The sequence below is a fragment of the Carettochelys insculpta genome, chromosome 3 (genome assembly GCF_033958435.1).
Source record: "Carettochelys insculpta isolate YL-2023 chromosome 3, ASM3395843v1, whole genome shotgun sequence".
NCBI lineage: Eukaryota > Metazoa > Chordata > Testudines > Carettochelyidae > Carettochelys > Carettochelys insculpta.
This window is the reverse complement of record NC_134139.1, coordinates 16803349-16830000: the sequence shown is the minus strand read 5'-3', so window position 1 is coordinate 16830000 and position 26652 is coordinate 16803349. Positions and strand designations below refer to the sequence as shown.

Sequence of the window (26652 nt, the reverse complement as noted above, 5' to 3'; positions counted from 1 at the left end):
TCTACCAATGGTTACACTGTCTATGCTTTACCAGCCCTGGGTGGTTTCTCTTTGGGAAAAACCATACAATGTTCCAGGGTCACAAAAGCCTGCACTCTCCATTAGACAGCCACTGTAGCTGACTGAACCAGCGGGAATGGTGCTTGGTTTGGGTAGGGACTGATCCCTTCACTTTAATGACCAGATGCGTAGGAAGTAGAGGCAGACAGATGTCACATGCACATTAATCTGCACGAACAGATATAAAGAAGGTGTGGCTGAAGGAGACCTCACAGACTACCAAACTGCATGGAGAAAGGGTAGAAGTCCAAGTCAGCAGCAGAGACAAGGGGATGGGCAAACAATGTTCCTGCTTTTTTCTCTGGCCCAACCCCTTGAAGAGTTACTGGGATTATGAGAAAATCCCCAAGGTTGCAATGCCCATTTCTAGGGGCAGGCATCAAATCTGGCTTTAATTGTTGCAGAATATATGCTGCTGCCTGGAAACTTGTCTACATTAACTCTGTTCTCCTAAGGAGTCTCCTGCCAAATCCAAACATTAAAAATCGTAAGATTTGCCTCCAAAATCACACTATTTAAAAACTAAGAACAAATGCGAGGACCTTTATATTCCCCTTCTGGTTTCTGAAGCTTTAGGGTATCCTTGCTTCATGTTTTCATGCTTTTCCTAAGAGCCAGAAGGACTAGAAATTGACTTTTTAAAATAACAAAAGCTAAGGTTCTCTTGGACTCTCTTGAATCTTGATGCCGGAATTTTAAGCAAAACAACAAATAGCAAGACAAAAATAAAATGATGCGAGTTGGCAACACTGTTTCTCAACATGTATACCAATGGCTATGGTTGGATTTCCACAGCCCATGAAAGATCAACAATCAGTGGCCCTTTTGGGATTTTGTACCCTATCAGATTGTGGAAATTTCCTTCTGCATCATCTTTCAAGTTTTGATCAACAGAGCATTTGCTGGTAGTTCAGGAATGCTTGTTGGTCAGATGGTACTCCCTCTTTCTTGTTTCCAGATTCTCTTATAAGCATTCAGGAATTGAAGACCACCATTCTGGACACTTGTAAAAGAAGCTAGAAACAAAACAGAGAAGCATTCTGCCCAGCTGCTTCCATTAGGTGCCACTGCATAAACTGGAGTGAAGGAGCAAAACCCGAGACACCCTTTTGGACAGAGTATGGTGATGCTGGATACCATCAGGAGGTTCCACGGGTATGCACAGAGGAGTGAGAGAAGGAAAGCAGGTAGTAGGGAAGCGCCTGCAGGGAAGCAAGGTGGAACAGTGACAGGTGGCAGGGAAGCATGTGCAGGGTAGAACAGATTGGAGCAGAACTTTAAAAGAACAGAGAAAGAAGATTGGGTTCCCCTCTCCCCTGACCCCTGAAAGGTCGTATCACACTAAAGACAGCAAACAGCACAGACATTTTCTTAAAGTTATTTGTCCGTGTCAGCAATTGTTGTAGCTTCCCCAGGGATGTTGGATGATGACAAATGGGATAGTGAATGGAAGGGGAGAGGGTACATGAGCTGATACGGGTCACTTGGAAAAAGTTTGCAAACCCCTGCTTTCAAGGCCATGAAGACAATAGCAGGCAGGAGTCTCTAGTCTTGAAACATGTTTCTCTCCAACCTTTGCGCCGTCATTTTGGAAAAGTAAATACAGAATTGTCACCACTGACTAGTCAAACCATTTATGTAAATGTGAAATGGCATTTTGTAAGGAAGTCTGATAGCCAGATCTGATAGGCCAAGAATCCAAAAGGAATGTTTCTCATTATAGTTGCATCACATGCACCTTTGTTAGTAAGGAGTCTCCCCATCACTATTTCATTTATAAGCCTATACAGCTTTGCAATGTAAATCTACTCTGTGCTACTCTTGCCATCCCACATTGGTCACTCACAAAGAAATACATCTTTGTTTTGATTTAAGAAGTCAATAGGAAGCCATACTTTAAAAGTTAGGAAAAATGACTTAAAATATTAATAACAAAAACAAACAACTAAGAACAATTAAATTTAAAAGAACTGGCTACCATGCATGCAGACAGCATATTGGTCAGAGAAGATGCTCTGAATGCCCCTGCCTTTTAAGAATTGTTGTAAAACACATTTTCTAGTTCTATAAGTTTTTTTCTGATTAAATAATCTCTCCCTCTCTCACACACACACAACCAAAATGCACACAAGGGTATGTGATGGGATATATACATTTTAATTTTATAGTATCACAAAAAGCAGTGTCATGACTCCCCCAAACACTTATAAAGACCATAACTGCTAACGAATCAGAGTCCTAATTTGTCCACTCATATAGGCGACAGATTATTTCTGTATGAATTTTTTCTTTAAAATAAAACCCCTCTTAATTAACAAAGATACGTTAGAAAGTAAACATATTTTAAAAAAAAATTCTGTGATTTTTGGATTTATATTACATTCCCACAGCATGTCATGGTATTTAATTTTGTTTATTCACCTTCATACAAAAGTATAAATTAATAACATCTGACTGAATTTTTAGTTTACCTCTACGTAACTTTGCTTTCCAAGTTAAAGTCAGATCTTAAGTTTATATTAATATTATATACTTATGTAGAGATGACTTAGTAATAAAATAGTGTGAGGCAACTAACTTTTTTTCCCAGTAGCATTATCTTTCTGAAGCAGGATCAGTATTTTCTGAATTACAGTAAGTATTATTTCTTTTTGAAATACTGAAATACTATTTGTTCCAAACTGCATGATGCTTTTAAACCTTTCCCATCCATGATGACAATCAGCATTTAATACCAGTCGAACATTCACTGTGGCCGGGAACTTGCAACCACAATGCATTTTACAAAAACCTGACTATATACTTTAATCCTTTCAACTGCACCTGCAACACAATATTACAGACTTTTTAAAACCTGCTCTCTTGAAAAGAAAAAAATATAAAAATAAAAAATTGTGCAGCATCGGTAACCAGATAATATGCTCAAATTTCAGCGAGCTCGTCAATGGAGCCATCCCCCATGTACTGTGCTCTGTTTCATGCAGTACATGGCTTTAGCTGGCCAAATCTTTTTTTTTCTTTTCCCTCTGAATCAGTAGAACAGTGAAGATCTTACTTTTTTTTTTTTAAAGCAGTGGCATATCAATGAGGCACAGATGTGTATTCCAACTCTGCATGGATGAGCACACTGTTCAATAGTGCTGGCTCACACGGTATCAGGGTAAGTTATCACTTCCCATGAAGGCACTCTTATCACCAGGGCCCAGAGAGGTGGCTGCAAATCGCAGCCTTTTTATTCTCAAGGCAGTTTTGCTGAACATTCAGGCTTCAAAGATTCACACTTCCAAAACTCTATAAGAGTTTGTGAACGCTCAATTTGCCAAAACTGTTTACAGTGTAATTGGGCACCGTACCTGTGTCCATGAGATAGCGAAGGCGCTTCTCCACCAGCGCGGCACGGGTGTCAATTTGCTTTTGCTCATTCTCTAGTGCTGCCAATTCTCCTACAACATACTGACTGGTGTCTTTGAACCCTTTCTGTTAAAGAGAACAAACAAGAAGAAAACACATCACTTGTAAGTTGCATTTTTCCTTTCCACAAACACTTAGTAAGGCACTTACCTAAACAACCAAATACTGTGCCCGCTACCAAAAAGCTAACACTTATGCATTCTAAACCTCCCAATTTTGCCAAATACTATTTGGATGCACTGTTTAAAAACCCCACAACATTGTTTCCTTAAAGAACATTTTGGCATCTAAATGTTAATTTTACAGTTTTAGACTATCTGACTTTTTGAAATTCTGTATCATTTATTTCTAAGTCAGTAACAGCTCTTGTAATATAGAACACAGCAAGGCTGGTGCAATAATCCAAAGGTACTATTTACACTGATGTGCAATTTCTGTTGCATCCAGTTTCTAATTTTGTTTCAAGATGCTAACTTTTAAAGGCTGCGTTTTGAGAAAGAACTATCACAAGACCATCCTGGTGACAACACAGAACCTGAGCTTTGGGATCGGGAAAACAAAAAAAACTTCTTTTCTTCTTGCATCTAGTTTCTCTGTGTGAATTCTACTGTGATGATGCTTACCAGACAAGGCTGAAGATTTCCCCTACTACAGGCTATTTCCCTGGTAAACAATGATCTGTAAAAGTACTGGTAATTACTGTATCCCTGATTCTTATCCTGACAGGTGGTGTCAAAATCCACAGAACAGTCTCTCAGATGCAGTGGGACTACTAACTAGATCTGCTCCTCCTTCCCACTTCTGTTAATCCCCAGCTGCAATGAGGCCCCTGTATGTAGACATTATAAATCATTTTAAAAAGTCTGCATACCAGAAAAGTTACACAGCTATGGAAAAAGTCAAGTCCATCCTCTCTATTCTACAAATATCACCATTGTCTTGATGGATAATATATATATATATATATACTGGTCCTCAAAAAAGTCACAACATTTCCACAGACATCCTCGATGAACAATCCTGATTTACAAAATATTTGGCTCTCTTATTAGGGAGTAGAGAGTGGCCATTCAATGCCCCAAAGTTATTTTCATATGGCCAGATTGAGTTCAACTCCCTTTGGAGCACTATCTTGGTTTGGGACATTCTCTTAGGGTCGGTCTACATGTAGGAAGCTGGGTGTAAATCTACCTCTTGCTATCCTAGGACCTGATTAAAATGCATTAATGAACTATTAATACACATCAGCAGGGTCCACAGAGACAGTGTGTGGCAGGCTAGCAAGCGGCAGATTCACACCCCAGCTTGCTGCATACTAAATGTTTGCGTAGATGAGGCCTGACATAAAAGGGGATTTACCTAGTGCTGAAACTTTATAGGAGGGGTACTTACGCAAAAGAAGTTAGAGGGAAAATACTACTGTTTCAGCGATGACTCCTCCACGTTTTTTTCATAATCACCAATAAGCCTTCAGGAGTTCTCCCTAAGGCTTTTTGGGACAGTTTTAAGGTTGAGAAGCTTAACACAGAAGAGGCTTGTTTTCAGATTCCTCTTGTCCTTTGCAAAGGGATGTATCTACAACCTTTTTCCTTAGGGAATAGGGTGGGGGAATGCAAGCTCTTTCATCATCTGTCTTTCGCTATCATGGCTAACTTGTTGCTGGATTAGACAGTCACAACTAATGCGACTGAAATTTTTCAGTTGTTTTTCAGTAAATATTTCTGAAAGAAGCTGTACAGCTTCACTATTAGACAATAGGGATAGAAGGGTGTTACTTCAATCAAAGATGCATTCACTGTGGAGGCTGAGTGGATGTAGGTCCCACCACTGTAAGTAACTAGTAGGAAACTTTCAGGTCTTGGTGATCTGATGAAATAGGCCCACTGTTCCAATACACCACGCTTGTATCAACAAAAGAGCATCTGTTCCAAAGGAAACTTTTTTTTTCCTTCATACAACAAAAATACTGAGGTGTGGAGTACATGAGTAAGAAAATTCATGTGGGCCAGCTGAAGTTATGCATATGTGAAATACATTGCTTTTCAACTACAATTAATTGAAAACATTATAAAAATGTCACTAATGTCATAGTGCAGAGTTGTTCACAATGCTATTAGAAGATGAAAAGAAATGCTGTGTCACGATGAAATGTTCCAAGTGTTCATGTGTATTATCTGCATTTACAACGTGAATTCACTGAGCAAGACCTTACCAGCTTTGCTAAAGCACAACTGTGCTAATAAGGTAGCTAAGAGATTGCTAAGAAGTTAGGTGACTGACCATAGGTGTCACAGCCTTACAAAATCTCTAATGGAGTCTGAATTGCTTCAGCAAAAAGAATAAAACCATTTAGACAAATTGTGGACAGCGACAAATGACCACCACCAAAAAGTGTGCTGTGCTTCAGTCAAAAAATACAGGTTAAAACTTGTTCTTCCTGCTTGTGTCCCACAGCTGTCCATCAAAAGCAGCTTTCTCCCTGCGGTCTATCAAATATTTCCCTCACAAATCAATTTTACACATGATCAGCCCATACCCCTACTGAGCTGAACCTCCCCGTTAATTAAGTGAAGAAATTACCATATATATTATATTAATGCAAACATCATTCAGCTAGTAATTCACGGCTGATCTGGATAATGGAAAGGTTGAACACCCATTAACCCAAGCCAACAAAATGGGTTGGCTGAGAAATTCTAGCAGGTCTCATGTGACTCTTCCCTCTAACTGCAGCTCTGCGGTATCTGCTATTGTAATAATTAAAATCCTCCCGGTAGATCAATACTGGAATCTCTTTATGGGAAGTGCCCTGATGGAAATGTCTCAAGGAAGCTAGGGCTGTAGAACTCTGAAAAATTCATTTTTTTTTATCTGACAATTATCACCACACTGCAGACTAATTCAACAGCGCACCCCTCTCACTCTGCTTTGAATGCACCAGAGATTGACATCTAAAAAACCCTAACATCTCATTTTAACAAATAAAGGCACTATTTCCACATACAGTTTGGAATTATCAGCAATCATGAAACCAGACAAAAAATTAATATACATTAAGCACTTCATCTTCTGATGGCTTCCTCTGAGTTTCAGTTATCGCTGCCTTCTCCTCATTTCCTCTCTTTGTATCTTCCTGTATTGATCTTTGCCTTTTCATCTCTTGAAAAAAGGGGAAAGACATGTAAAATTATTATAAAGCTTGATATTTGTGTATTGAAATGTGGACTTGTTATCAGCTTTTTAATATATTTATTGTTAAATATTATTAAATCATAAGATGGGAAAACATGTTTCATATTTTCTCCTACCTGGTCTGTTCTCAACATATTGACTGAAAGACTGGAGCTGAGTTTTCCTGACTGTAGAGTCCTTACTGAACACAACAGGATTTCGAAAACGTTCTGTTGCTTTTTGTGCTCGCTCAGCACGATGTTCTTCTGTTCCATTCTGTCAGAAAAACATGAGATACAACAGATTCCTTTGTTTACACAGGCGAACTCAGACATTGGAAAGGTATGTTTCAAAGACAGAACACAATGTGGGTTTTGCGGAGAGTATCAAAACTCAGACTGCTGTTTGTATGGGATAAAAGTAGGAGTGGCTGAAAAAAGAGCAGAGGGATGAACTTTTTTGGGAGGCAATTGCCTTTGGTTTCTTTGGCATCCTCAGGCAGGACTCTCGACTCTATTACTCAACAGCAAGATCTGTTGACTATGGCCAATATCTTTGAGTGCTGTGGATTTTAAATGACAGATAACACTTTTACAACTTTAATTCATCCTGCATGGTACTCATTAGTGCCAACCTGCACTGTGTATATACTGCTAAACATGACATATATCATTTTAAAAGCATGTTGCCTTTAGTCCTTCCCCCTCACATTCTGCCCAGTAAAGAATTCTATCTTTTTGTATACTCTCACATACTTGTATGACAAGAAGAACTAGTTTCTAATTTTATGCCCATTGAGATAAACTACTAATGCTGGATGAAGGCTAAAAGGTAGGATTATAATACTATCCCACTGAACTGCATTTCATCAGCTATAACTTTCCAAAGCCAGATTTGTAAGTAAGCCTTTTACAGCTAAGGAAACGACAATTATCTGTTCCAGGGCTTCCTATGTTAATACTGGTAACAAATTCAAATGGTTCTATCTACATGAAATATCCCAGAAGACTGAATCACTGCAATGTGTGGAAACTGCAGATACCGAGGTGCTGTGTACCAAACAAATATTTCATTTTATACCTAATCTTTTATTATTTTTATTAAGTGTTTTGAAAGTAAATAGGGAAAGGCTAAGATGCATGACTAATAGCTAAGCCTGCTGAATGCTGAAACTGGTTATCAAAAGCTACCAAGACTTTGCCCTTCCTCTGCATTGAGACAATCAGTAATGAGGGAGTTCTCCAATGGCCTATTCTCTAGCCTGGAGGAGGCCTGGGATACAGAATCCTCAAGGGAAGGTAACAGTTTATCCTTTTCCACAAACACAGAATGCCTCATTTATAAATGTGTAAACTGCATTTTATTAAAACACAAATCCAACTCAATGCGGAAAGCTCCATGAGAACAGATGGACACCATATATTCTTTGCAATACCATTTTTAAACTCTTCGTTAAAAAGACATACACTACGGCATGCTGTTAAGTTGGACCTTTTGTGGGAGTACTCAAAAAATCAATTACTATAGAAAAGATTTATAAATAAACACCATTTTCATCAGGTTAGCTGATGACAAATTGCCCTAATGAAGGTGCTTGTGTGTCATTTATTGAATTACGCCTAAAAAAAAGTATCACTCTCATTAGATGTAAGTCTTCTCAGATGTATGTCTTTGGGCTGTTATGATTCTGGTTTTCAATAAAAAGTGGCTTCCTGTTGTTACTATAATAGCTATTTGACAGTTTGAACTCAAGTCTTTACCAAAATAAACAAACAAGGCTAATTTTTTAGGTCTGGCAACATGCTAAAATATCAGTGCGATTAGCAAGCAAATCCCATTTTAAGAAACCTTTTTATGACTAGGGACTTCTGCCACTTTACAAATGTATTCCTCTAAGCTCACTAATTCAGTTAGCCTTTTCAATCCATTGTATTATTCTTGGGCCAGCTTCATTTTGCATTAAATCCACTGCAGAAAGCTAAATTGAACGCAAAAAATCAGACTTGATCCCGGCTTCCTTTTGTTCAAAGATAGAGACTGAAAGTCCTCTGCTGCTGGCACACACTTTCATCACCAATTTATAGAAACCGACAGTGTAAGGGAAAAGCAATGAAAGTCATTGTTTTGGGACTTCAAAGCATCTCTGTATCTGGGGAAGGAAATCCTTTCAGTCAGCAGTGCTGTCCCCACAGTCTGCAGGTGGGTGAAAAGTTATACACAACCGCAAGTGCCCCAAAGCCATAGAGATATTAATGACATCCACGGGTTATTTCCATGTAGTTGTAATAACTTAAAAGGGCCTAATGGAGAAAATGAAACGGAAAACTCCTAGGTATGTACTTTACGTTAAAACCATGTGCGCTAAAGACTGACAACACATACAACACACCTACTTGTCTTTTTGCTGTAATCATGCACCTCCAGATTACACAGACATGTATGTATATTTTACAACATACTGTATTTGAGTTTTGATTGGGCCAGATAGGTGGGTAATTCTTGATAGGGAAGAAGAATGCCTTGTATCCAATTCTGCACTGACTGCAAGCCAATGAGAATTTTGCCACTGACTTCCTTAGGAATGAGTCAGGGTTCACTGTCCCTTCTTTCATGTCAGACTTAAGTGGTAAGCTCAAAAGTAAGAATTTAGAGGGGGTCAGACAGATCTTAGGATTATGCCAGCCAGGGTTAGTATGGCTAAAGAAATCATAATAGCAACAGAAAACGTGTTGATTAATACACAGAGAGCCCTACTCCATGGCAAACTATGCAGCTGTACGGCCCTGCAGAGTCTCTGCATTTCTTACTGTGATAGATTTGGTAAGAAATTATCCTCATCATAAAGTACAGAACAGAAATCAGAACACATATGTAGTAAGATAAAAGCATTAATCAAAACTTACCCTAATGTCTTGCTCTGAGCTATCAGTTACAGCTTTCTGAGCAGCACAGGAGAATGAATCTGCCACCTGTGGCTGAGCTTCTAGGAGCTTCTTCAGCTTCAAATCCACCAACTTACTGTTTTGTTCTGCTAAATATGCAAATACCATGTACAACAGAGTGAGATGCATTTAAATGGAGAGTTGCCAAAAGAATGTACCAGTTTAATAGCATTCATGGTTCTATCACTTTAAACTAAAAAGTGAAAACTGAGAAGAAAAAGATCTTTTAAGCACAGGTTGAACCAGATCTGTATTTGTCTATGTACAGACATTTCCTAAGTCTTCTTAAAAACATACACTAAAGACAGACAGCACTTGGCTCAACACCATGAAGCACAGCTTGTACTATGTTATAAAGTAAGCGAATGATAAATCCATGATTTTGACCAAATGCTAAGTCCTCTCAACCAGCACACACATACTCTGGCTACTTTCTGATACATAAACATTCCTAGAGAACAATTTACTTTAAGATGGAATATTAAAAATTCATCAGGTATTTTAGGTTCTGATAATCATTCAGGTTTACAAATAATATTAATTTAACACAGGGTTCCATGGGCACAGCCTCTCAACCTTGAAACCAGAATAAAAACAAAGTCATCCTTCTAGTAATGCTTGTTATCAATGGAATATAGTGGAGTGAGAAGTGGAAGCAAACATTTTTATTAGTCCATAAAATATAAAATCTTCCTTAGCCTTCTCTAAACAGTTAAGGAGCCATTGGAAAAATTTTGATGGACTTAACATCAGGCTTGATATGGACATATTTTACAACCCATTACTGCTTATTTCACTACATGCAGAGTATATAACTTTTTGTATGTGAGTGGTACAAAGTAACATTTTACATCCCCCATATATATGAGAGAGGGATGTTAATGATAGAACATGTTACAATTTTGTGAGCTACAATCACACAGGGAGGTTGCAGAAGGTGTTTCACTTGAGCGGGAGCCTCCAGAGGCACAATGCACACAAGCTGTGCTGGGGGTATGCACTGCAGACCATCACTTGCCATGAATGTTTTACAGGTGTACCTTGTACTCCACATTGAAGTCCTGTAACCACAAGCTACAAGTCAGGAAGGAGGAGCTAAGTCAATTTCTGGACTGAGGAGGCTTGGAGTTCTGTGACCAGTATTGGCCGTCTTGTTTTCCAAAATATTCCTGGGGATGAAGGTGGTACATGGGGGGACATGAGGGGCACAAGAACCTACCACAAAGCCATGGATGAAAGGGGCCAGAGTTCCTGGGCATGGGGGGAAAACTAGGAGGGTGCCTGGGAGTCACAGCAAGGGTCACCCGCCGTGGCCCCCATGCTCACCAGCAGTGGTGGAGGAAGCAGATTAAGGCAGCCCCAGCTTGCTCTGCTCTCCTGACTGTGTTGCTTGGAGGAAGGGTGGTATTGCCCCTACACTCACAAGTGATAAGTGGAAGGATGAGGCTGGGGGTGCAGAGTGACTCGGGAATGCTTTGCTCTGCTTCTCCTCCTGCTGCTGGCGAGTGAGGAAGTGGGTGGCTAGACACTTGCTGCCAACACCAGAGATCCAGTCCTGCCAGTTCCCTGGGCCGCACTGGTTGAGGGGAAGAGCCAGTGCAGGGACGGAGCAAAGGCTGAAAGGGACAGAGCAAGGATGGGGTTAGGCAGGGCAGGAGTGGAGGGGGGCATGGAGGGGCAGGGCTTGAGGCAGAATGGGTTGTCCTGGCTGTTCCCCAGGCTGGGGGATCACATGTCTGATGGCTCCCCCCGCCCCGGATTCCCTCACCAGTTGCCCCTGCCTAAGTAGCTGACTACCAAATATCTGCCTGCTTCGTGCAGAGATGTGATGTGGAGGGGTGTGATGAAGGACAGCCTTCCTCTTCTTTGGCACACTGACTGACACATGGTGGTCATAATTTAGCCTAATTTATGAGTCCACACACATACTCACTGGCTTATACATAAACAACATAAAACCCATAATACTCAGATTTACATTTTGCAAAAAAACATTCCCAGCAGCACATGGTAGCAGCATTAACAAAGACTGATGCACTATTTAAAAAAAGTCGACAACTTCCACGTTTTTTAAAAAGTTATCGTAATAGTTTCTTCTTATTTCATTGGTGTAGTGTGCCCAAAATTCTATGGAATACAGAAGGGTTCAGCGGGTAACTAATTGACTCATTAAGTCACTGATGATCTCAAATATAAAGGGCCCCTGGTGTATCCATGTGTTTGTCTTCTACAAAAATTATCCACAGAAGGAAATTTTGGAGAACCACAAATGTAGGAGACATAAAATGAAAATTCATTTCCTAATTGCTTTCTCCTTCCAAGTATACAGAAATAGATACTTGCCAGGGCAGTAATGATGGTTCTTCAATATGTGTGCCTATGTGGGTGCTCCAAGGTAGGTGTGCTTGTATCTCCGTGCTGCTGATACAAGAACTTTGGCAGCAGCGTTTGTTGGGTTCGCACGTACATTGTCTCATCTTGTGTAGCACCACAAAGGCAGCCAGCGAACAGAGGCTAATCCCTCTCCCCTTACTTTTCTACCACAGAGTTGCTGACTAGAACTCCCAAAGAGAGGGCAGATGGGTGTGTAATGGAGCACACAAAAGGGGACACTTCTCAAAGAAACACGGTTACTGCACAAGGTGACTAACTTTTTCTACAAGCAGCACCCCCTGCCAATGACTCCCAAGCAGTGCTTCTGATGGACTAGGACTTTGGAATCAGGTCAGTTACAGATGACAAAACTGTGGAGCTGAAGATGGCATCAGAGGCAGAGACCTCCATGACTGCATAATTCTTTGTGTAAGTGTGAAGTGATGCCCAGGTCACAGGTCTCCACGTTTCTAAGACTGGGACATTACTGCAAAGGTGACCGCTGAGGAGATCTTGTGGAGTGTCTACAAATCAAATCTGGAAGGGTCATGTTTCAAATTTGATAACGATGTTTGATGCAACTGGAGACCCACATAGAGAGCCTATGGGCTCATATTGTTGAGCCCTTGGCTCCTTCCACAATGTAGAAGAAAAGTCTAGGGGACTTTCTGAAGGTACTCATCCCATTATGGAAGAAGACCGGGACTCTCCTGACAGCTTGAGGATTGTAACAAGCCCAGTGACACCCAGCCCCTTGGCCTAGGGCGGGCGGCAGCAAAAAGGGGGTTAGAGCACCAGCCCGTACTCAGTTGTACTCACTGCTACAACACCATACAGGCCCCAGCCCTCAATCTAGGGCGGGGCAGCAGTTCACAAGAGTTGTATAGTTCTGGGCCCAGCCCTCAGTCCAGGGCAGGGCAGCAGTTCACAGGTAATAGTACAATTCTGGGCCCAGCCCTCAGTCCAGGGCAGGGCAGCAGTCCCCAAGTAATAGCACAGTTCTCGGCCCAGCCCTCAGTCCAGGGCAGGGCAGCAACACAAGGGTTAAACACCGGCCCAGCCCTCAGTCCAGGGCAGGGCAGCAGTCCCCAAGTAATAGCACAGTTCTGGGCCCAGCCCTCAGTCCAGGGCAGGGCAGCAGTCCAAAGTAATAATACAGTTCTGGGCCCGGCCCTCAGTCCAGGGCAGGGCAGCAGTCCCAAGTAATAATACAGTTCTGGGCCCGGCCCTCAGTCCAGGGCAGGGCAGCAGCACAAGGGTTAAGCACCGGCCCAGCCCTCAGTTTGGGGCGGGGCAGCAACACAAGGGTTTACAGACAGGCTCAGCGCGGGCTGGCCCTGTCAAGGAGCGGGTAGGGGGTTGCAGGCCCTCCCACTCCACTGCGACCCGGCCCGGGGCCCTGGGGATCGCTCACACGCGACCACAGCAGTGGGGATCCAGGCCGCAACACACTGCCATGGGTTCGTGAGCGTCGTTCCCCGGGCCACTTCCTACCTCTGCCTCCGCTGGCGGAAGGTCCCAGTCCATCTGGTCAGGGGTTCCCTCTAGGTCGGTCTCCTCCAGGTCTTCCACCTTTGGGGGCTCCGGCCAGTCACTCATATCCACATCATTGGGATAGTCGGGCGGTGGTAGCACCGGGGACCTGAGGCGTTCCGGGGCCTGAGGGGTATAGGGATCCGCCGGGGTTCTGGGGCGAACTGCTTCGGGGGCTCCTCCCAAGGAAGGGGGTCTCCGCCGGTGTGAAGGTCCGGGCAGGTCTGGGAAGTCTGGGTAGTCCCCCTGGGGCATCTGGATCCGGGGCCGTTCGGAGCCGCTGGGGGCTTGCTCCTCCGGCCTAACCAGGCGGCGGCAGGCCCTCTGCCCTTGGCGCTGGGGAGCTCGTGCAGGCACGTCCTCCCTGCCCGGAGGCCCAGGCTCCAATGGGTCCTGAGCCCCGCCTTTGGCTCTTCTAGCCCTTAGCCCCGCCCTCTGAGGGGCAGGCCTCTGGTCTCCTGGCTCCAGCGTCGCCCACCAGGGCCTCTGCATAGCCTCCTCTGCCTCCGGGTCTGCAGGACGCCATACTGACTCACTACAAGGATGAAGTATTCCCTCCCTACAGCCTTGATGTAAAGACTGGCAGGTGAATCAATTGATTAATGTGAAACAGAGTTTACCTGAGAGATGAATTTTAGATGCAGCCTAAGCGTTAACTGTCCAGAAAGAATACTGGGAAGGGGGATGTATCATTAGGGTTACTTTCTTTCCTACTCTTCTGGATGAGGTAATCTTTATCAAAGAGGCATTTTTAAATTTTTTTTAATAGATACATCAGCAAATAAGTGGCTCTGGATTCCAATGGCGGCCTAATCTTCCCTTTCAGTACTGGGTTTAGATCCCACATGGGGGTAGGAAGTGGAGGCCGAGGGAAGAGATTTCACCAGATTAGTGAAAGGCTGTTATAGCTGCTAGATGGCCCCTAAAAGAGCTTAGGGATAGTCCTGACTTTTTAAGGGTCAGAGCATAAGATGTGTGAAAAAGACATGGATGTTGTATTGTTAGGACATGTTGCCAAATCTGAAACCTGGACAATTTCTACAGGTAAGTGAGTCAAGCAGAGGACTTCCTACTGTGCAACAGAACCTCGCATATTTCTGTGGAGCAGAAGCAATCTAGGTGCTGGAACCAAGCAGTAGCCAGGCTTGGAGAGAGAGAATCCCCAAGTTGGGATGTTCAAAATGCCTTTTGTCCTGTGAGAGGTGGTGAGGATGGCTGGGAGAGAGATCAGTGGTCACATTGTGACCTATGCCAGGTACGAGTAAGTCTTAGCCAGGTAGGAGTGCTCAGAGTGATGTGAACTCCATCCCTTTCTATTTTTAGTAGAACATTCAGCAGTAGAGGAAATAGGAAAGGCATAAATAAGGCCTCTGTCCCATGGGAGGAGAAGGGAATTGCCCAGAGTGTGCTGTCCCATCCCCACCAGTGGCACAGAAATTTCTTGTACTGGTAAGTGGCGAATAGTTTTGTGGATGGTGCTTCCCATTGTGCAAAGAGTTGTGGAGCAAGATGTGTGTATCTCCCACTCGTGATCATGGGGGAATCTGTGACTGAGACTGGCCACTGCTGATTCTGTGTAATCAGGAGGTAAGCTGTGGACTGGATGATGGTGTGAAAGAGTCACCAGCTCCATAATCTCATTGCCTCCATGCCTGCCTGTATGTCAAGGTTTCTTGTTTGGTGGAATTCCGCCAGTGCTGAAAGTCCTGGTGTCAATGTTGGAGGGGATGGAGACCTTGTCTGCACTAAGTCTTGCTGGTGTTAGGTAAATTGCTGGTGGCAGTACCAAGGCCAACTCACATACCAGGAGCGTCTTAGAGTGCTTATTCTTGGTCCCTCAGTACTGAAGACCTGGTGCCCGTGCCCAAAGGATCGATGGGCCTGTCAGCAGTACTGGTAGCTGACAATGGTCATGAGTTATGGGCACCAGAATGAGAAGTCCTGGGTGCCAACAATATCAAGTGAGATGAGACTGCATGTGGCTGTCTCTGGGCTCATTCGCAGAACTTTCCACTCTCGTTTTAGAGGACCTCTGAGAGAGGACCCCCTAGGCTGCTCCTGCTGCTGAGAGTTGGGGGAAGACTCATATTCGCTGGGAGATTGCGGTTGAAAAGCTGCCTCCATGAAGACGATTTTCTGGTGGGGGTCTCTGTCTTTGCAGGATCTTGGCTGAAGCTGCTGAAAGTGGGTATGCTTTCCTTGTATGGGGCCTTCACTGAGTCAGTAAATGCACTAAGAGTACTTAGCCCTGACTGGGATTCCCTCATTTAGTTGTGGCACTTCTTAAAGCTCAGGGAGTGAGACATATGCTGCTTCAGGGAAGGTTCCTCAATAATGAAAAATGACAAGAAGTCCTGTGGCACCTTACAAACTAACAGATTTATTGGAGCATAAGCTTTCGCAGTCAAAGACCCACTTTGTCAGATCCCTCTGCTAATTTTCTTTGAATAGTAGAAAAAGAATGGATGAATTACAACTATAACTTCAACTAGAATTATATCTGGGGAAACTAACTGCAAAGCAAACAGAAGTACAATAGTCTTAACAGTCTCAGAGGGGCAGCCGTATTAGTCTGCAGCTTCACACAAAACAAGCAGTCCTATCACACCTTAGAGACTAACAATTTTATTTATTAGGGAATGAGCTTTCATGGGTGACACCCACGTCTTACCCACAAAAGTTCATTCCCTAATAAATAAGATTGTTAGTCTCTAAGGTGCGATAGGATGGCTTACGTTTTGTACTAGTCTTAACAGACTGCTAATGGCTCCATCCCAAGATCAGGCAACTGAGAGGAAACTGACGGGAGGTTAGGGGGTTAGCCTGCATACACTGACTAGCCTGTGGCACAGCATGAGGAGACAGGGCATGTGTGGGCCCCTATGTACACTGATACCAAAGTACTATGATCAGCAGTGCAGGGACATGAGCACACCTACATTGGAGCCCTCGCCGACACTCAAAAAGATACTACTCAAAGAACGAATATGTGCTGGCAGTCAGACTAGATGAACACCGTGCTTTTCTTATCCTTAAAAATCCATGAATTCTTTAAAAATCAGCTAAACCCTAATATTAGAAATATCAAAGCTTAAAAAAAAGAAAAAAAAAAAAACCCCAAAACTCAAAATCACAATTCAAGCTTATTAGAGGCCTGAAAATTAGCCAGCTCTGAGTACTGCTTCAAATTATTTGTTGTTTGTTGTTGCAGCTCAAAACAGCAAATTCAGCTCAGCCAAGATGTGATCAATTATCATCATCAATGTAGTTTACAAAGAGACGCATATTAAGTAAAGCACATGGTTTAGTATACAATGGGTCAGATCCATGGGTCTAGCCAGTGCGGACAGAATGTGAGGTCTTTTCCATACGCTGAAGTAATGTGCTATATGGGTGTGTGTGTATGGAGGGGGGTGGGTTCCTATGTGTTGATGTTTATTGCTCTGTGTAGACCTTGCTGATGCTCTTTAATACGGCATTGTTTAATGTGTTAAAATATACTAGGGAGCCTTCAGTGCACACACAAGCAGAGCCTACGAGGGCCCCAGTTAATGCACAACACATGAGCACAGTCTAGAAATCACACTGCCAAACTGCATTACCCCATCGGGCAGACAAACTCTCATTTATATGATGCTGCAAGAAGTGCCTTTAAGCCCTCCCTTGTGCACCCTTGTTTCTGGTGCTGGTCTATGCATGTGAGACTTCTCTGGGGCTATGTCTATGCTAGAAATAGATGTTAACCACTGATATGCAATTTTAGCTATGCCAATTGCATAGCTAAAATAGATTTATCCATTGTCTACTTCCATGTCTGTCCACATGGTGGAAGGTCCATATTCCTTGCCTCTTGCAAGGTGTACAGGAGTCGATGTTGACCCCTGGGACTGTCATTTCATGCATGTGTGAAATGAAACCCTGGAAGATCAACGGGCTGATCGGCACTACAGCACTGCAGGATCAGAGAGCCATTTAGACAACTATGTGGACACTGTGGGGTTTTCCAAAATGCCCAAGCAGTTTAGGTGCTTGGCTGGCTAAGAGGCACTGGAAAAATCCATTACATACTTATCTGAATTTTTAGACATCCAAATAGCTTTGAAAACTTGGCTATCCGAGAGAATACTCCTCATGTTAAAACACTGTCACACACTTTTGTTGATGGAGGAATCTGAATGTAAGCTTCTGTGGTTTAAAATTTGCAGGAGGGATTATCATCGTTATGAGCTGTTATCATTTGACCAGCATGTGGTCACCATCAGGTGATGTACAGGCCATTCTAATATTGATGATTTTACTATTTGATGTAGAAAAACTGTTATTTTAACTGTATAAGTTGTAAAGGGCAGTCTTAGTTTACACCTCATATACCCCCACTGGGAGGAACTCAGTCCAAACAGAACTTGCACTCTGTAATCTGAATGACGTAACAGCTAAATAAATACATACATAAATGAACAGGGACCAGTAGAAAAAATAAATCAGCACCCAACCCTCCATGTGCAATCCCTCAACAGATTTGTGAGCACAAAAAGCTGTTGCAACCACACCTTAGCTCCATGAAATAGGAACAGATGATGGACTCCATCATCATTTCAAATACTTCTTTTGCTGTTCATTTTAAGTTTGAACCAGTGATACTCATGACAATAATTCAGGCAAGTGAAATGAATTTAAGGGTTAAAAAGATCTGAAAAGGGACAAAGCTATGTTAAAATTAGTAAATAAGAGACACTCTGATATTGATGAAGTGTTAGTCATGCAAAATACACAAAACAGCCATTATTTAAATTACCAGAAGAATCAAGGTCATTTTCTAGGTTAGTAAGTTCATCTCCACCTTCTGTAACAGAGCATTCAGGAATCTCCTCAGTACTTAGCTCAGTATTATCATCCTCATCTGTAGGAACAGGTAGTGTTAACGTTAGTACTTCGTCTTGTTCATGCACCATCCAAGTAAAAGTATTAGTGGTTTAGTGACAGCTGAACACCACTATGGCAAGAAATGCAAACTAAAGTAGTGAAATCAGTTGGCAGGTACATATGCCCATTTTCATAACAGGCATCTGTTTAAACAGATACATTTCAGCAGATACACACATTGGATGTGCAATGGATATAATCAGGCCAGAATCTGGTCTCAGGAACAGTCTTCAATTGTACAGGATATCTGACCAATTTTGAAGAACACAAGAGTTATAATTTTTTATTTACAACCTTCACCTATCTGTGAATCACCTTGTCCTTATAGCTGATCTTTCATATAGTAACACACATTTTGAGAGCCATCTTTACAAGCACCCACTGTTTTGTCACAGCACCAGTTAGAATGGCCAGGCCTGTTGGGAGGGAATGCAGAGTTTTAACAAATAATCTTCATTATATTTGCATATCCATGGGATCCTTCCATTGAGCATCTAAAGCACTCTACAAACATGAATTAAATAAGCTTTGTAACAACATTCTCATGAAGTAGGCAGATACTAACGTCCTCATTTTGTAGATGGGTAAAACCAAGGCACAGAAAAAGTGGGTGACTTGAGGCAGATGAATCAATAAGGCTGTGTCTTTCAAAAGAGGCATGCAAATGAGAGAAGCTGAAAATGCAAATGAGGTGCAGAATTACATATCTGGTGCCTCATTTGCATATTCTTCGTTCGAAAGAAGAAAAGCAGTGCAGACGTGGCTCTTTCGAAATAACCCCATCTTCGAAAGAACCCTTCATCCCATAAAAAAGAGGAATGCAAGTGTAGACAGCCTAAGTGTGTGCCTCAGCCAGGAGCAGAATGAATGAAAAGTTCTGATTCTTACTTTCCTTATTTTTCTGAGAGACATGGGAAAATTAAAATAAGTGACATTAAAAGTAAGAGAGCAGAAGTTTGGTAACTCCTTTAAAATATTTAGCTGCATTTCATTTAATAATTTCTAGTGTCTTTCATACCAAGTCAAGCCTTTTACTGAATAATAACAGAGAGGTAGCCGTGTTAGTGTGTATTCTAACAAAACAAACCAGCAATCACGTAACACTTCAAAGACTAACAAAATAATTTATTAGGTGATGAGCCTCCACGGGACAGACCCACTTCTTCAGATCAATAGTATTTCTAGTACAGACTGTTTGGCATGTTTGTGCGTGAGAAATGGACTGAGGAGTGTTTAGATACTGGAAAGCAAAAAAGGATGGCTTTACTATAAATGAAAGTTGGAAGTAACATGAAAAATTGGCAATACTGTAGATTAACTATTACTTAAAATGGCAGGCTGCATAGATTAGTAAAAACGTGATTTGATAGATTTCAGACTCATCCAAACATACAGGATTCTAAATATGATAATTAGAAACTGTGTAGAACGCTGGCACATTTCTGTGACGTTTGGATTTGGATTAGCACTTTTTTAGCCTAATTCCTAGCTCTGGGGAAGGTACAGACACTGCAACTCAGGTCCATGTCTCCTGACAACAGAACTTTTTAAGATTTCCATAGGGGCAAGCAAAATGCAGCTGCTCATTTTACTCACCTGCTCATCTTTAACTTCACTATAATTCATATTCTTCAAGCCTCTCTGTACTTTTCTGCTACCATTCTTTCTTCTACGTCAGCCACACTCTTACTTCCTCGTTAGATTGTCAAAACATCCAAACACAGTTAATAACATTCTTCGTGCAGCTTTACTCATTCACACAGTGGCTCTTGCTATCATGGACAGGAGCAAAGCATTTTGAAATACATGAGTAAACAAGCCCACCTGAGTCAATAAACCAGGCCAGGCGGGAGAATGGTGTCCAATTCTAGTCACCACTGCATAGAAAAGAAACAGAGAAACTGGAGAGGATCCAGAAGCAAGCATCTAGGATGATCAAAAGGATAGAATTCAGCCTCATGAGCAAAGGCTGGCGGAACTGGGTATGTTTAATTTGGAAAAGAAAAGTTCAAGGGGAGATCTGTTAGGTCTTCAAAGACTTGAAAGATCGTCACAAAAGAGCACGTAGAAAAGTTGTTCTCTTGTGGCACTGGGAGCAGGACAGGAGGCTACGGGTTCCAAGTATGGTACAGCCAATTTAGGTTAAATCTCAGGAAAAACTTCCTATCAGTAACAACAGTGGGGCAATTGAACAGACTGCTTAGGGAGGTTCTGGAAACATCTTCACTAGAGGTCTTCAAAAGGAGGCTGGATAGTCATTTGTCTTGGATGGTTTAGACACAACAAACCCTACATCCTGTCAGGGGGTCAGACTACAACACTCTTGCCGTCCCTTCTAATTCTAAGTCTCTGTGATTATAGGGACTCGATGGTCTTTGAAAGTGCTCTTGGTAGGGAAGATGTATATTGGTTTACACCTATTTAGTGGATAAGGGTATACGGAAGGGAAAGTTTTATAAGGAGTGGATGGAAGGATATAGAAGGCTGTCTTCTGAAGCAAGAGATCTTGTACTGACCAAACAGCAACTCTCAGAGTCATCACAGAACAGTCACTTGAGTGGAACTTCCCGCTGTCCATAACTTTCACAGACTTCGAAAAAGCCTTTGACAGGGTTTACAGAAACACTTTGTGGAAACTGCTGCAACACTGTGGCATCCCATCCAAAATTATTAACCTGATCCATTCAACATATGAACCCTCAACTTACCAAGTTGCTCATAACAGTGTCTAGACAGAATCCCTCAGCATACTCTCAGGACTGTGACAAGGGTGCCTATTGTCACCTTTCCCATTCTTGATCACAGTGGACTGGATTATGAACAGCACAACAGATGGCCATCAACGAGGCATTCAGTGGACACTTTTCAGACAGCTAGAGGACATTGATTTTGCTAATGGTGTTGCCCTCCTTTCACACCGACATGAAAGCATGGAAGAAGAGGTCACAACGCTAGACAAAACTGCCTCAATGACTAGATTGAGAATTAACAAGGGAAAGACCAAGACAACAAGTATCAACAAGTCCAATAACACCATCATCGCACAGGAAGTGGATGATCTGGAAGATGTAGAGCTGTTCACCTACTTAGGGAGTACTGTGGACAGGAATGGAAGAACAGATAAAGATGTCAATGCCAAGATAAGGAAAGCAACAGCTGCATTCAAAACTCTCCATCCCATATGGAGTTCACAAATAATAGCTGAGAAGATGAAATTGTGGAGCTTCAATGCGAATGTACTAAATGTACTACTGGCGTACTAAAAAGTCTTCAAATCACAAGCTACAGACATTCATAAACAGATGTCTGAGATACATCCTTCACATCAAATGGCAAGACTTTGTCACAAATGAGAAGCTTTGGAACAGAGTAGCACAAGAACCACTTGACATTCAAATCAAGAGAAGAAAGCGGCGATGGCTAGGCCACATTCTCAGAAAACCATCATCCAGCACAGTCCGTCAAGCTTTCAAATGGGACCCGCAAAGAAAACGCAAAAGAGGAAGATCTCAAACAGCGTGGAGAAGATCTACTGAGACCGAAGAACAACAACTAGGATACTTCTGTAGTCAGCGAGAAGTTTTGCCCCAAGACAGAGTGAAGTGGAGGAGATTCCACTAGAAGTACAAAGTAAGTAAGTAAGTAGAAGGATATTTAAAATACAGTGAAAACAAAGCTTATGACTATCATTCATCAAGAAATGCATTAGATTAAAAACCAGAAATGCAGACAAACAAGCGTGTTCGAAGATGAAATCAGGGTAAGCCTGAGAGAGATTCAAAAACAGCAGCCATATGGGAGCTGTTGTACAAAAATCACCAGAAACGGGCATTCTTGCTGTCAGGTCTGGACATTGAGCCCGAATTATTCTCTTACCCATAAAGGTGGTTCCTCTAAAGACCTCACTTACATGGGAAAATTATACCAATTTAACTCAATCAATTCAGAAAATGATTTAATTTAAATGGTAGAACACTCTTGAGGGGATATTCTTACTTCAATTTCTATAATTTTCTATCATTTTAGCTTACTTTAGTTCATTGCTGTCTTAAGCTAAGTTGATAAAGGCAACTCCTGAAATGATTTGAGAATGTCTACACCAAAGACGGTGGCTCCAATTTAATAACATAAATGTCCAAACCCATGGCATCAGCTTCTAAACTGATTACGTAAATTGGCACCACTGTGCAGACAAAGCTTTGGTCAGGCTGGCCTTAGGGAAATTGGTTCCCTGGGCAAACATCTATTAATTCGCACCCTTTGGTGAGTTTGAGAACAGTAGTGTGGGGGACAGGACATGAGGATCAGCTTTTGGCCCTGGAGCCTGGCTGGGGCTGTACAGGGAGGAGTTTCTGAGCCATGGGGGCTCCCCTGGCCATACAACCAACTAGCAGGTTGAGAGCAGGTACATGGCAGGACTCAGGGGCTACCTCCCCCAGCTGACCAGGAGCGTATGCTCTGGGCTCACCTGCACTCACCCCACACCAGCAACCCAGGCCTTGCAGTTTGTGGCATTCACAACCACAGCACCCTGGGTGGCTGCCCAGGTTACCCACTGCTAAGGCCAGCCCTGGTTGATCCAGATTGGCAGAGAAAGCTTGCATTACTGCTGCCTATACTGGATTTACTCTGGAGACAAGAAAAGGTGTTTAGTTTCCACTTCTGTCACTTTCAAGCCCAGTATTCATAGGGCTTTGTTTTAACATATCAGCTACAGAGTTGGCTTTAAGATTACTGAATGCAGTTCAAAGAGTACAAACACTGACAAAGAAAGCAAAGTGGAAAAGAAAAGGAAGACAGAAGCTAGAAATCAAATATTTCAAGTATGTAAACAATCAAAGATAGTAGGGCCTTTAGTGATAATTACAAAGGTAGGGAGATATTGCTTTAAAATGAAACAAAACAAAACAAAAAAGGAAAGGAAATGTTTACTTGACACCTATCAGCTCAAGGGCTAAGCTTATTAGGCTGGGTGACAATATGTGTGCTGCCCTGCCCTGCCTGAGACACTCCTGAAAGCCATTCACACAGTGTTCAAGCAAAACTTATAGTAAAAACCCTTAGGGGGAAGAGAATCTCAGAGCCCAGGTCTGAAGATACGAACTCTTGGGGTGCCCTGCTAGTATACTGAAAAGAGCCAAGCAGACATTCCGGCTTGGGCTGGAGCTTAAGCTCTGAAGCCTGGGGAGGAAACAGAGGGGTTGCTGTCAGAGCCCAACTTCCAGCCTGAGTAGGAATGTCTAACATGGCTATTTTTATTGCTATCACATGAGCCTGGCAAACCCAGCCCATGGACCATGGCTCACACACACTGGAGTCGGATGTTTTGGTTGCTTTGTTTTTTTTCTGGTGTAGTCATCCTAACGGGGCAGAAGAAGTTGTTCAGTGGTTATTGTATACGATGCACAATTACTAGCACATTTATCTGGTGTTGCTTGGCTCCTTAGCTTAATTAAGTTTGTGTACTGTCCCTTCACTCCCTAACAGTGATGAAGGGGACTAGCTAGCCATGACCCCATATGAATCTATTGGGAGGGGTTCTTCAGCCCCTCCATCCTCCTCAAAGGGCATCTGGGACATGGGAGGCTTGGGGCAGTCCTAGACAGACAGGGGGTGGGATGCATGCTCAGCCAGTCCCTTTACCCTGCCTTGTGATTCTGTCTCCTTTCTGTATGGCTTTATGAGAAGCACATCCCATTTTCCTGGTACAACATTAGGTTGTTTTAAGTAGCGGGTAGGGACAGCTCAGTGTTTAGCACATTGGCCTTGTAAACCCAGGGTTGTGAGCTCAAACCATTCTCAGTGGTTTGAATGGTGCTCTGCTAAACCTATGCTTGTGAATTCAATCCTTGAGGGGGTCATTTAGGGATCTGAAACAAATATATTTAAAAAAAATACTCTGTCAGGGATGGTGATAGGTCCTTCTGTGAGTTCAAGGGACTGGACTCAATGGCTTCTCAAGGTCCTTTCCAGTCCTATGAGACAGGTTTAACTCCAAATTTTTAAGTTATGATAGGAGGAAGCTGCATACCAAATTTGGTGTTTACTGCTTAGGAGGTGTTCTTGAACTGATGGACAAACAAATTTTAAAATCCATAAGAGATTACAATATTGTCAACCAATTCTCTAATACATTTTAAAAATAGTAACTACATCTCTCTCGCTTTTCTTAGTGCTTCTATCTCTCTTTTTTTCCTTTGCTATAACAGACCAGTGTGTATCTTTTCCTGTACTGCTTCAATGTCTATCTCATAGAACTAGAAGGGACCGAACTTCAAAGCACTGGCACGCTGTAAACGTTTTGGGAGCGAGGGAACTTCGAAGTTGTGTGGGTGCTTCAAAGTGCCCGTGGCTACACGGCTTGCCACTGCTTCGAAGTTAGTAACTTTGAAGTTCACGTGGTGACAATTATGCTAATGAGGTGCTGCATATGCAGCACAGCACCTTATTGCTATTCACCACTTGGGCTCATTTATATAGCCCCCTTCAAAAGAGGGGGCTAATGTAGACAAGCCCATTGTTCTCTATCCCCATGGTTTTCGTCTATATTTAGTCCACACTTTTTTCTCACCAAAATCTCTCAGTACCACACTGATCTTTTCTAATGTACCTCATTAATTCTTCCCTCTCTTTCCTGCCCACTCCTCCGCATTTACCTAAGCAATCTCTCCCTCACAATCATGTCATCCTAAGCAGGGGTTAGATATATAGCAGAAACCCCATAGTCAGGGAACGTAACCTACTTGCAAATCACAGATGTGAACGATGGGGCTGTTTAAGGACAATGTCCAGATAAGATGCTATTCTACTGCTCCTGAGCTGCTGGAAAAGAAGAGAGTGTTTGGATTCCTATAAGAGTGATGTTCCTGGACCCAACTCAAGTTCTCAACTTACAATTCTTCTGCAAGATTCACTCTAATTTTTCCATCCATTATCAACTACTATGTGCTCAGTGCCTGTTGGTATTTGATGTCTCTCTCACTATCTTTCCCTGTCGAGTGTGGAGTGGCTTAGTTTTTGTAGACTAGCTCAGCACCAATCTCCTATATCCTTCTCTGTGAGGTCTGCCTCTCCTATTTGAACTGTCCATTATGCCAAACACCAGGGTCTTGATTTTTTGTTTTTCGTTCATTCTGCAAATATGCCCGAATAGCTGTAACTTGCATTGTATAAACTTCTGTAGTAGGTTCTCTTTCAGCTTTATCTTCCTATATAATTCCTCATTGGTGACCTTTGCATCCATCCTATTCTCAGGATCTTTCCATAACATCTCCTCTCGAATGCCAATATCCTTCTTTTGGAATCTTTCGTTATCACCCACGTCTCACATCTGTACAACATGCTGCTGAATACACATATTTTCAAGACGCTCAGCTTCATTTCTAAGCTAATCGCTTTGCTTTTCCAGATCTTATCCTTCAAACTTGCTCTTGCTCTCACTTTTCTAGTCGCTATTTCCTTCTTACAGTCTAGATCATATGCTATGTTGCTCCCCAGATACGTGAACTTCTCTACATTCTCTAGTTCAGTCCCATCTTCCTTCCAGCTCCTTATCTCCAAATACCATTGTTTTTGTTTTATCTATGTTCATAATCAGTCTATACCGCTTCCCTTCTTCATTCAGCACCTTCATCATTTTCACTAGCTTCTCCTTATCTTCCTCAATGATAACTATATCATCTGCGAACCCTCAAGTTGTTAATTCTTATCCTGTGCACAGATATCATTTCTACTTCTTCCTTGATCTTGTCCATTGCTCTCTCTGGTGCATGATGAAGATACTCAGCGATATCGGATCGTCTTGTCTTATACCTCTACTCATTCTAAACCAACCTCCCAACTCTCTGCACGTTCTCACCACTACCTCTGCATTGCCATTGATATCCTTCAACAACCTTATCAGTCTGCTATCCATGGGCAGAACAAATTTTTTTATGTGCAGAAGGACACATGGGGAAGTGAACCACCAGTCAAAATATATGCTGTTGGCTGTGGGTGCTGCAGGCACTCTACTTATCAGCTGGTCAGCAACTGAATCTCTCCGGGCTTGCTGCCCAAGCGCTCAGCTTACAGGGAACACTTGTCTCCTGATAGAAACATTTGTGGTATGGACTTCCAATATAGCAGATTCTTACTATTTGCCTCCTTTTCCTCTCCCAACTAAATAGCTGACTGAAAACTTGTATTCTATTGAGGTTCATGCTGCTTATCCAAGAATATTTTATATTTGGCAAATAGA

General features: G+C 42.4%; 1 protein-coding gene across 5 annotated transcripts in view; it reads right to left on the bottom strand.

The window, feature by feature from the left end:
* EHBP1 (EH domain binding protein 1) overlaps positions 1–26652 on the bottom strand; it is a 325710-nt gene that overhangs the window by 34638 nt on the left and 264420 nt on the right. For 3 of the 5 annotated variants that reach the window (XM_074989386.1, XM_074989385.1, XM_074989388.1), the window contains 4 exons: positions 9546–9673; positions 6780–6918; positions 6524–6630; positions 3414–3537 (listed from right to left, as the gene is read on the bottom strand). In XM_074989386.1, coding sequence (XP_074845487.1) covers positions 3414–3537; positions 6524–6630; positions 6780–6918; positions 9546–9673 — 498 coding nt within the window. The remainder of the gene's footprint in view (positions 1–3413; positions 3538–6523; positions 6631–6779; positions 6919–9545; positions 9674–26652) is intronic. The other 2 variants (XM_074989387.1, XM_074989389.1) reach the window with 1 other exon arrangement.